The sequence below is a fragment of the Parus major genome, chromosome 6, assembly GCF_001522545.3.
Source record: "Parus major isolate Abel chromosome 6, Parus_major1.1, whole genome shotgun sequence".
NCBI classification, from domain to species: domain Eukaryota; kingdom Metazoa; phylum Chordata; class Aves; order Passeriformes; family Paridae; genus Parus; species Parus major.
Genome location: NC_031775.1, coordinates 33,644,784 through 33,656,721, shown reverse-complemented (window position 1 = coordinate 33,656,721; position 11,938 = coordinate 33,644,784). Strand labels below are relative to the sequence as shown.

Here is an 11,938-nt window from a genome sequence, read left to right as displayed (position 1 = left end):
CCCTCAGGGACAGCACAGCACCCCGAGCTCCAGCTCATGGCAGACAGTGAGTGCCATTCCCCATGAAGCTCAGTTTGTTTTCTTGCCAGTGGAACTAGCCTGTGACCCGATACTGAAGTGAATGATATCCCAAAAAAGCTGTCTGTGAGTTTGGGGAGCACGGAGCTGTCTGGCTGTGTCACTGCAAGGGGACCAGCGTGGCACAAAAAGGAGCAGCAAAGCCAGAGCCCAGTTACACAGATGTGCTCCTCTCCTGCCTGCAGAGCTCGCCCTGCCTTCCCTACAAGCCATGAGAAATTATGGAGGCTGCTTCTCAGATTCGTGACATAATCCAGTATTCTTTGTGCAAATCTACTGCCTCGGTATTATTTTTTAACCTTTGGAAGACTAATTCCAATAAGCTTTCTCCTACTAGAACTATATTTAATTAATTCATGCTATTGTTAGTTTTTTCTAAGTAGCTCATTGTGATGGTTTTGGGTGTACTTCTATCAGGAGTTCATAGAAGTCTTAACATGATAAGAAAATCAAATTTTTCTTTCAAGCTTTCACACCTTCCCATCCTTTATAAAAATGGTGGGTTTTGTAATTTTTCATTAGACTTCTCCCTCTGCACCCAGCCTGCCCTTCTGCAGGGACAAATCCAGTGGCTCCCACTTATCACACAGGAAGACTTGCACTAATACTGTATTCTCACCACTCAAATTGCTTTGTTTTGCAATCTCACTTATAACTCTGCAACTGATATTCACTGCTTATTCAAACTCTTCACTCTTCATAACCTACATCTTACCAAAGCTTCATATTTCATCAAAATCTAATGATGGAATCCCAGCCTGCTTTGGGTGGGAAGGGACCTCAAAGCCCATCCCACTGCCATGGCAGGGACACCTTCCCCTGTCCCAGGCTGCTCCAGCCTGGCCTTGGACACCTCAGGGATGCAGGGCAGCCCCAGCTGCTCTGGGTACCCCTGAGCTTTCAGGGAGGGCAAAGAGGCATCCCAGGTCCTGCTCATGGCACAGCACTGGCTTCCAAGGCCAATCCCAGCCCAAGCCCAGCTGAGAGCCCACCTTCTGCCCCTCTGCAGCTCAGTGCCACCTCCAGCATAACCAGTGATGGACGGTGACCACATGGCTCTGTAGTCACTAGTCCCCTATTTTCCAGTTCTTACAGAAAAAAAGACATTATTAAAGCTTACAACCAATTCTGCAACTCCCTTCATGCAACTGAACCAGACATCACAGAGCTGCACCTCTACTGCAAGAGTTTTTTTAAAGCACAAAACCATGCCAGAATTTAAGAACAGTATAGGCCAAGTGAATTCCTGATGATGAGAATGTCTTAAACCACTGATTTGTAAAGACAAATTCATGAGAATGTCTTAAACCACTGATTTGTAAAGACAATTTCTAAAGAACATTTCTAAATCACTGGTAGCTGCACTCAGGATTACAGGCTAATATATTTTTATTAGATTGTGGCTGTCTTTGCTCCTTGTGTTCTGCTTCCTGGCAAACTGCTGAGGTGTCTGACCCAGCACCTAACAGGCAGCAAAAGCAGAAGGAGAGTTGGCTGCAGTGATAGCAACAAGGGATGTCTCAGTTTGGCAGGGCAGTCAATCAATACCAGTCACTATCTGGACAGTTTAAAAAGAAAAAAAAATAAATATATTATTTCTTGGATCATTAACTGGAGATACAGAACTGTATCCAGAAGGGGTCATGGATTAGATGCAGAACATCTGGCCCACAGGAATTTGGGCATATCTGTAGATTATTTAATAAACAGATTTACATTTTGCTTGCCCAAAACAGAACAATTTTGAACATGCTGAAATCATGGAAGTGATAAAGCCCCTGGCAGCATTCGTATTCTCTATTTAGAAAGGTCTTTCTACAAAAAAAGCAAGCCAAGAATTACAAGTTCCATAAGCAATCAGCGCAAGTTCTGGAGTCAAGTGGTTAACGCTAACAACAAAATTACAACCCAATCTTTAATTAGCTTTGTTTTCAAATTATGATTGCTGCCATCCCCAATATTAGATCTTTCTGTTTTATCCTCCAGTCCTCTTCCCTGAATCCAATTAAACTTTTCTGTTCTAGAAAAGTCATATCCAGCCCCTCACAAAAATCCATGTTCAATAAGTGATGGATTCTCCTGGTCTCTCAGAAATGGCCAGACTGAACAGTGCCCTTCTCTTTCCTGACACAGAGCCTGAACAGAGGTCAGGGATTAGTCACCGAGGAAAGGCAAGGCACGGACAAGACAAAGAGGAGACAGTGATTTTCTGTATTAATGACCCAGTTAGGAAAATCCAGCTGCCAATCTGATACAGCCACTTGTCCCAGTGTTTGTGCTGAAGGCAGACACCTGAGAAACAACCATGGAATATAAAATGTATGTTAGAACTGCACCGTAAAAGAAAGGATTTTCTGGTAAAGTTGCCTGGCTGAGCAGTTTCAACTCCTGAACAAACCTCTAAGAAAATCCAGCAAAATGCTCTGTGTGGAACAGGCTGGACAGCAACTTCATGGTGTCCTCTTCCTCTAGAGCTGATTTTTCACAGAGTAGACCAAAGACTGACAGCAGTAGCAAGTTTGCACTGTTACAAAAATGCATGTGCAATTCAAAGGCTATGCCAAGGCAACAGTTGTCCATCAAGCAGGTTTAGATGTGCAGTTTGGTAAGAGATGATTTAAAAGATGGTAATGAGTAAATAGATCCCTAACTGAGGCCCCAAATCTAGCAATGTATCTGTATGCTTACTAGTGAATTAAATTTGGGCAATTATTAGCAAATAAATAGCGTATTCTTTACATTTAATTCCAATCTCAAGGCAAAACGTAACAAGAGGGGAAAGGCCATAAATCAAAATAAAACCAGAAAGTCACAAAGCCTGTAAATAGCTCTTGTATTCCCATAGGAAAATGAAACTTTAGTGGTAGCTTTGCAAAACCAGGTGCTGAGTGATTCCTGGAGCTTTTCTGCTCTGTGCAATCCCACACTGCTCAGGAGTTACCTGGGAAGCAAGGTGCCCCCAGGAGCCAGATGATTCCAGGACTGTATCTTTTACTCATGCAGAATTGACTTTTAGTCACAGAGGTGACAGATCCGAGAAAAAAAGAACCATTTAAAAAGCATAAAAGCTTCTTACATACATTTCTACAAGATTTCTGGGAACTTCAGAGCAAGCTACAAAATATATAGAGGGGAGAAAAAAGAAGAAAACAACTGAGTGAGCCTAGTTTCTCCAGCAGTTTCCAGTCTATCCCTCCCATGGCCATTATTTTAAATGGAATGCCAAACAAGTGGCATGAAAATGAAAACACTGTCAGCACAATTTCCCCATAGCAGGCAGCAAGGAAAAATATTTACTGCATCCAGTAACAAAAATAAAATCCCAAACCCAAGCTGAGCGCATACAGCCCAGTAAGTCAATTCACACTTTAGAAGGAGCACTGCCAGCCTTAGAACACAGGAAATTTAGGGGCAAAAAAAGAACTTTCTCATCAGAGTCAAGCAAAACTCCACCCAGGTTCTGCACACTACAGAACACTCTTTTCCCAGTTAAAACATTTCTTGTTTTCTACTCTGTCCAAAACACGAAGCGTTTGGAAAGTTTCAGAGAAATGTGAAGGTATGCCCTTTTTCCCTGCTTAATATCCCTATTTATAGCTCCCAAACGTTAACAAGTGGGAATCAAATCTCTCCACAGCTGCAGGAACCCTTTAAACTGCACTTTTCAATGCAGCACAAATGACAGAGCTGCACTCTCTGTGCGTCAGAGCGAAACTTGACAAGCCTGACAGACTCCACTGGTGTTTCTTTTTTTCCTCTCCCTGTATCATATCACTGTTGTTACCTTTTATCCCAAGCCCAGAACTGGAGACAGTTATCCTAAGCCCAGAACCGGGCCCAGCTCCGGGCTCCTCAGGACAAGAATGTCAAGGAGCTGCTGGAGAGGGTCCAGCGGAGGCCACAGAGGTCATTTTGGGACTGGAGCATCCCTGAGATGAGGAGAGACTGCGGGAGCTGGGCCTGCTCAGTCTGGAGAAGGGAAGGCTGAGAGGGGATCCCATCAATCCATACAAATCTCCCCCAGGGCTGTCAGAGCACGGTGCCAGCCTCTGCTCAGCGGTGCCAGAGACAGGACAAGGAGCAGTGGCCAGAAGCTAAAGCACAGCAAGTTCCAGCCCAACATGAGAAAACTTCTTTGCATGGAGGGGCCAGAGCCAGGAACAGCTGCCCAGGGAGGGGCTGGGGTCTCCCTCTCCAGAGCCATTCCAAACCCTCCTGGACACGTTCCCGTGTCACCTGCTGCAGGTGACACTGCCTGGGCAGGAGCCTGAACTGGATGATCTCCAGAGGTCCCCTCCAGCCCCAGCTATCTGGGGATTCTGGAATTCGCACTAAAGACCTGGAGTGACTGGTCTGCGATGCTGTACGGGTGGGAGCTCGCTTAGTCATGCACACACCCCCCGGCACGGCCGGGGATGCTGCGGCGCTGCCCCGCGGCCGCCCGGGAGGGCTCAGCGTGTCGGGGCTCCCCTCACCTTCCGCCACGTCCTCGTCGATCGCCCCCTTCACCTGCAAGAAGCACCACTGCACCTCGTTGTTGCCGCCGCCGTCGCTTCCAGCTCTCGCCACTACTGCGGAGGGAGAAAGGGCGGTGAGACAGGGAGGGAGAGAGGAGACCCCGCTCCGACCCCCGGCCCGGACCCCTCGGGGCCGCCGCGCTCCCGCATCACCCGCCGGTGCCGCCCGGCGCGGCCCGGCCTGCGGCCGGCTCTCGCGGCCACACGGAGGCGACCCGCGGCCCATCCCGGCGCGAACGCGGAGCCGAGCGCGGAGCGCGGACACAGACCTGCCATGGCGGGGGGAGCCGCGGGAACGGGGCCGGGAGCGGGGCCGGGAGCGGGACGGAGCCGCCCGGAGCCGCGGGAGGGTTCGCGGTTTCAAAATGGCGCCCATTGCCGGGCGGCCCGGCCGTGACGTCACCGCCGGCTCCCCTCAGGGAGGGCGGGCCGGGCAGCGCGCGGGGCGGTGAGCCCGGTACCGGGGCTGTGGGCTCGGCTCCGGCCCGGCACCGGCCCGCCGGGATGCGGGGCCTGCGGGGCACCACGAGCAGGAGGATGAACGTGAGGAGGAGGAAGAAGTGGTGGTCTTGGTACTGCGGCTGCGGAGGCGCTCCCCAGGCGGCAGCGGGGGCTCCACACGCGCCGCTCCAAACGTGGCTTTACGTGAAGGGACGGGGCGGGCCCGCCACCGCCGGGAGATAACGCTGTGCCTGCCGATTTATTTCTGCTCGCTCCCTGAAGGGTTAATCGTGATGAGGGAAAAAACTCCAAAACCAACAAAAAATCCAAACGTGCCTCTGACTCGTTTCCGCCTTCACTGAGCGCCAGAGCCGGGGTGAGGGGAGGGAGGGTAGCGGGGGCTCAGGCGATCAGCGCTGCTCCAGGACAGATTTATCACAGAACCCCGGAGTCCCTGAGGTTGGAAAAGCTCTCCAGGATCTTCGAGTCCAAGCTGTGCCCCGTCCCCACCGTGTCCCCAGCCCGAAGCACTGAGTGCCACCTCCAGTCCTTCCTTGGACCGCTCCAGGGACGGGCACTCCATCCCTCCCTGGGCAGCCCCGCCAAGGCCCGGCCGCCCTCAGCATTTCCTAATCCCGGCCCTGGCTCTCGGGGCTCGCCCGAGGCCGTTCCGCGCTCCCCCGGCTGCGGGCAGGGCAGGGGGGGCTCGGGGACTGCAGGAGCAGCTGCTGGATCGGGGATCCAGCGCCGAGCCGGGCCCTGCGGCTGTGGCTGGCCGGGTTTGGGGCACGGGGCAGTGGAGGCACCAGGGAACGCGGCCGGGGATCCCTCGGGATCCTCCTGGAGCTCCAGGGGTGCGGGTGTCCGTGCCCGGCTGCGGTACTGCCTCTTCCCCGGATCTGCTGCTGCAGAAACGGAATATTCCCGGTGCCCCGTCGAGTCTGGGCCTCTTACACTGACTGCTGCTTTTCCAAGCACAGATACTGGAAGTTGTAAAGATGAAATTTCTGCTCCTAAGCCCGAAAGAGCAAGAAGAAATGAAAATTAATTCTGTGTTTGCCCTGAAACCGCTGTGTTAATGTATTCCTGGTCTCTAAGTCCCGTGGAAAGTGGTACAACTTAAAGAACTGTAAAGCCCAGCTGCTTCTAGGGAAGGGCTAAGTGCTTGGAAAGGTGACGGGTCTGCATTGTTGTGTCTCAATCCAAGGTGGTTTCCTGAATCCCCTTGGTTGTAGGAAACGCAAGGAAAGTGTTTGATTAACAGACATGGTTAATTGTGATCTTGAGCACAGATGAGTGAAGAGCATCCTCTTACAGAGTAAGAGTCTTGTTAGGGACAAGTAAATCTCTCTGCTGGGAGTCTGTCTTACTGAATGGAATTTTACCTGGAGGTTCTTCAGGATTTTCCTGTCAAAGGACTGAAGTCTGGCACCTGCCTGAGTTGAGGATGGTTCCTCTCAGAGACATTTCTGCTCTGGGTTTGCAGCTGTTCTTGTTAATCTAGATACAGAAATGTGTTTGACTCAAGTTTTCCTTATTTAATATCTTGGTATGACATCTGTACCCATTTATAAATGCATTACTTTGTGTTTATTCCTTATGCAGTGTGTTGTATATCAAGTGTTTAAATAAAATAATTTTTTATTCTTGGCTGTCTCCTTTGTAGCTGCAGGAAAGTCATCTTTAAGGGCAAAGAATGCCTTTAAACCCTGCCCTCTGGCAGAGGAAAGTCCTTCTCCCATGTCCTGTCCCTCCATCCCTTGTAAATCGTTTCTCTCCAGTTTCTTGTCGGCTCCTCCAGGCTCTGGGAGGCCACAGTGAGGTCACCCCAAACTTCTCCTCTCCAGGTGAACAATCCCAGCTCTCCCAGCCTTTCCTCCCAGCAGAGCTGCTCCATCCTGGGATCATTTGGTGCCTCCAGGTCCCTCCTGTGCTGGGCCCCAGCTCTGCAGGTGGGGGCTCCCCTGGGCTCAGGGACACAGGGACACAATTCCCCCTTTGCTGCTGCCCAGGCTGGGGGACAGGGATGGTTCTGGGGTGGGACTGCAGGGAAAGCTTTCCCTGGAGTGTTGGGGAAGCTTTCCCTGCTCAGCTCGGGGTGTGTGTGGGGCCTGGGCAGAGGTGTTGCACAAGCAGGGGATGGGGTTGGTCTGGTGCTTTTGCAGAATTCCCAGAACTAAGGCACAGGGTGTCAGCAGAGGCTGTTCCCAGTCACTGGGTCACTGCTGTGTACTCGGGTTGTGCTCACAAGAAGGTGACGTTCTGCTCTGGCCACACGGAGCAAGAAAAGCTCCTGAGAGCAGTTTCCAAATGTGCTCTGGAAATAGGATCGTGCTGGGCCAGCTGCTCCGTGCCCCCCACGTGTGCTGTGGGAGGCACTGCCAGTGCTGCAGCCGTGTCCCTCAGCCTGTTTTCCATCCTCTGCTCAGGACTAACAGAGCCCTGAGCTCTGCCAGCCGGCTCTGAAAACAGAGGCTGCTGGAAGGGGAATTTCAGAAAACACGGGACAAGCCATGGAAAGAGTTTTATCCTAAAGGGAAGTACAGCTGGTGGGCACACGGAGTCAGATTTCAATAACAGAAACTAGACACATATCACGTGCTGACTGACAGCAAAAGACCTGATTATTATTAGGTGAGAAGCGCAACAGACGTTTTTCCCATGGAATTTTTGTCAGTGTTCCAAACTTTGGAGCAAACCTGTGGTTTGGCAGTTGGTGGGTTGTCTTATGAGCCCTGTATTTAGTAATTTTACCTGTGTTTTTTACCCTGTATTTACCTATATATTACCATATATATCTCTATGGTGTATAAAGGTAGCCCAGACTTCAGTCCTTAGCCTGGGGTCAGTCCTTGTTAAGCTTTGGTGGGTCCTGTCCAGGTCCCTGCTGCCACAGCTGAGCACAGACACTGCTTTCTCTGACACACTGGCACTGTATGGGGTTTGCATGGCATTCAGACTCTTCCTGCTCCAAAGAGCATCCAAAGTCCCTTTGTCACATCCAGGCAAATGTCCTAAACCCCGTGGCCCAGCTTTTCCCTCCCTGCTCTCCCAGGTGCTCCGGCAGCACCATCACCTTCCTCGCTGCCAGCAGCCCGTGCAGAGCTCCTGTGGCTGCAGTCTGTGGCCATGGAGAGGGGACATGGTCCAGGAAGGAGCAGCACAGAGTTTGCTGGCACTCTGTGTGTGTCCTGCCTGGCTCTGGGTGAGGGACACGAGGGATGAGGCCATGTGCTGTGCTCTCTATTTCTGGCTGCAGAGGCACAGTGAGCCCTGGAGTCACTGGCTGTGTCCTGCCCACCCTCAGGTAGCGTTCCCAGGTGTTCCACAGGGCTGTCACAGAGGCTGCAGTGTGAGGAGAAGGGATGGAGCACAGAGCCCTTCTCAGCTGCTGACAGCCCTGAAGAACCCAGGCAACGTCAGCTTTAGACATCTGAAAGCAGTGATGTTTTTTTTCCCCCAAAATAGAAACAAAAGAATCTCTTTGATAGCTGAATCACCTCCTGACTGAAGAACATGTCTGTTCTATTGTGTTCTTCGTGCTGTGTTCCAGTAATTGCTCTCTGACTTTATAAGGAAAGATCTAGAGCTAACACAGCGCTTCAGGCAGCTTCTCCACACTCTTGGGAGCAGTTCTACAGGAATCACTTTTGGAGTCATGTCAGAAATGTTGCTGTCTGCAGAGGGTTTTGGGAATGGGTGCTGCGAGCCCCTGGCTGAGGAGCAACAGTGGCAGCGGTGTGGATTTGGAAAAGGTTTTTCCTGTCACTCAGTCCCAAGGCAGGGATCACGTCTCATTTGGCACCTGAGTCGCTGTTCCACAGAGCAGGAGCTGGGAGCAGCTGAGGGTGACTTTGGAGATCAGCTCCTGCTCGTTTGCCTGAGAGCTGGGAATTCCATCCTGTTTCCAGTCTGATTTATGGCAGTCAGTCTTTCAGGTTATTACTGCCTTTGACACAAGTGGTTGGCTGCTTTGTCCTGCCCAGCCCAGTCCCTGCCAGTTTGTTTCAGGGCTGGGTCACGGCGTTGCAGAGCTCCTGGGCACTTCTTCCCAATGGGAATCACTGTTGGAAGGAACCAGGCGTGCCCCTGAAGTCTGTCAGGTTCAATTGGGAGCCAAATGTTTGTCACCTTGTTACTTTATTACCTCATTGTTACTTTATTACCTCATTTGTTACCTCATTACATTACATGTAATGAAAACCAAATAAATCTCTGCCGTGCCACATGCTGTCTGATGTTGGTCTCTTGTGATGTCTTCCAGCTTTCCCCACCACAAAGTGTCTCTTCCCTAACCAGGCTTTGTTCTGGGGACAGTCAGTGTGGCTTCTCTGTGCCGTGCTGCCTGTCCAGAGAGGGCCCTTTGTGCTGTCTTCACACCTCTGCAGCAATGAACTGTGAACATCCTCCCAAAATAGTCATTTTCAAGTTACCTTTGAAGGGAGCTTGTATTATAAATAAATGGAATTGCTCATCCCTCTGCTCCTCTCAGATTAAAGTGAAATTATCTTGATCTCAGGAGTCAGAGAAGACACCTGTCAGGCACAGCAGTGGCTGAGTCATATCTGTGACAGCAACATTTCTCTCAGTGACACTTCCTTAAATGTCAAAATCCCATTCCCATTCTGCTGTAGCTGCTCCGCTCTCCAACTTCAATTAAAACCTCAGAATAATTCCAAATGTTTACGGGTTTGTCCAGCCTCACCCAGATTTTAATTGGTACCTGTGTGTTTTCCTCTGGAGAAGAGAAGTTATAAACGTGTCCCAGCGGAGCCGTGAGTCACAGCCTGGGCAAGGAGTGGCTGCAGGTCCCGGGCTCTCAATCCCTCCCCACGGGGGAACTGTGGCACAGCCAGCATGGATAGCACTCATTCCTCAAGTGATTCTTCCTGCATGAAACTTATGGGGATGCTTAAGGCAGGGTGCAAAGAAAAACACTTCACTTTGAAAAGGAACTGTTTGAATTCCACTGTGAACACTCCTGTTGGGGAAACACCCTTTTATGTCATAGAATTAGGGAACATCCTGAGCTGGGAGGGACCCAAGGATCATCAGCCCAGCCCCTGTCCCTGCCCAGACCCCCCAACAATCCCCCCTGTGCACCCCTGGAGCGCTGTCCAAAGGCTCCTGGAGCTCTGAGAGCCTCGGTGCCCATTCCCTGGGCAGTGCCAGCACCTCTGGGCATGAACCTCTCCCTGCCCTGGCCCAGCTCCAGCCATTCCCTGGGTCCTGTCCCTGTCCTGGGCAGCAGAGCTCGGAGCTGCCCCTCAGGAGGAGCTGCAGACCCCGGTGAGTCTCCCTCAGTTTGGGTTGGCTGCAAGGAGAAGCCCCCAAACCATTTATGTGGGATGTCAGAAGTGTAGGAAATGGCATTTTCCTTGATGCAGCTTCTCTAGTTTGAGACAGTGAAGGCTTGAATGAAGACACCTTTTCCCCTCTTACCCTGCTGATGGCAAGGTGTGATTTCAAGAGGGTCAGAGGATCAAAGGGCCATATGGGCCAAACTCAGGAGTTAAAAATGAACAGGATTAGCAAGCCCTTCTACGTTCCTTGTTGGCTGCTGCAGGAAATGCACATGCCAGCAGCAGTGCCTTAGCAAACCCTGGGGGTGCTCTGCTCGCCAGGCTTTGGCATGGGAAGTGTTCAGCAAAACTCTTAAAAATGAGGGGTTTTTAAGGGAGGGGGGACTGAACAGGCCAAGGGACAAAGGCCTCAGCTGAAGGAAGGCAGGTTTACATGGGACATTGGGCAGGGATTGTTTCTGGCAGGGTGGGCAGGCCCTGGCACAGGTGCCCAGAGCAGCTGGGGCTGCCCCTGGATCCCTGGCAGTGCCCAAGGCAATGGGAGCTGTCCCTGCCATGGCAGGGGGCACTGGATGGGATTTAAGGTCCTTTCCAACCCAAACCAGGCTGGGATTCTGTGATTCCATAAATGAAATGTTGACTCTTTTCATGGCCAGGTGAGTGTGCTCCTATGCTCTGTCCAACAAGGTGATGTTAATTTTGGTTGGCTTCCAGATGCATCATCCTCTTAAAATGTTTTGGGTTTTTTTTTTCAGTTATTCAGTTATTTTTTCCTTTATTCATTTTATTCAGAATAACAGAGGAGTGTTGTAGCTGTAGTGGAATACTGGAGAAAATTCAGTGCTGAAGCAAGTAGCACTGACATATGGTGGAGCTAAATTGGGTTGGAAGTCTGAGGAAGAATCCTTGAGGAGTTGGTGGATGTTGGTAACAGAATACGTTACTATGGGCTCCACAGAGTGAAATTTTAAAAACTCTTCCATCTCCAACCTGTGTGCCCCGTGCAGCTTGTAGTGATAGCGGTGTGTGAGTGGAGGGAGCTCCAAACCACTGACCAGGGTTGGGTATTTTATTGCCCAGGGACAGTGGTGGGGACAGTTCCCTCTGTGACTCCCAGCGCTGTGTGCTGTGTGCCCCGGGGACAAGGGACAGCTGCTGCTGCTGCCCGAGCAGGGCTGTGCCCCGCAGGATCCCCGGTGCCAGGGCAGGGGACACGGCCGTGCCGGTCCCTCTGTCCCCAGCAGCCCCTCCGGTCCCAGGTGCCAGCTCTTCGGAATGCCAGACACGGCTCTGGAAAGAGAGAGCAGGAATGTTGTTGCTTAGGATGGTTACAAGTGGAGCTGTAAAACACGGGAGGAAAGAGGCTCCGGAGCCTTGAGCCGTGTGCCGGGCTCCGAGCGCTGTGCCAGCGGGCTGGGGTGGCTCCCGAGTGTCCCCAGACTGGGGTGGCTCCCGAGTGTCCCCGGGCTGGGGTGGCTCCCGAGTGTCCCCAGACTGCAGTGGCTCCTGAGTGTCCCCGGGCTGTGCTGGCTCCCGAGTGTCCCCGGGCTGTGCTGGCTCCTGAGTGTCCCCGGGCTGGGGTGGCTCCCGAGTGTCCCC

General features: G+C 51.7%; 1 protein-coding gene across 1 annotated transcript in view; it reads right to left on the bottom strand.

The window, feature by feature from the left end:
* PPP2R2D (protein phosphatase 2 regulatory subunit Bdelta) overlaps window positions 1-4,997 on the bottom strand; it is a 23,349-nt gene extending 18,352 nt beyond the window's left edge. Inside the window, exons 1-2 of the mRNA XM_019007149.2 lie at window positions 4,865-4,997; window positions 4,554-4,649 (exon numbers count right to left, since the gene is read on the bottom strand). Of these exons, the coding sequence (XP_018862694.1) occupies window positions 4,554-4,649; window positions 4,865-4,871 (103 nt within the window). The 5' untranslated portion in view covers window positions 4,872-4,997. The remainder of the gene's footprint in view (window positions 1-4,553; window positions 4,650-4,864) is intronic.
* Window positions 4,998-11,938: the final 6,941 nt, after the last annotated feature.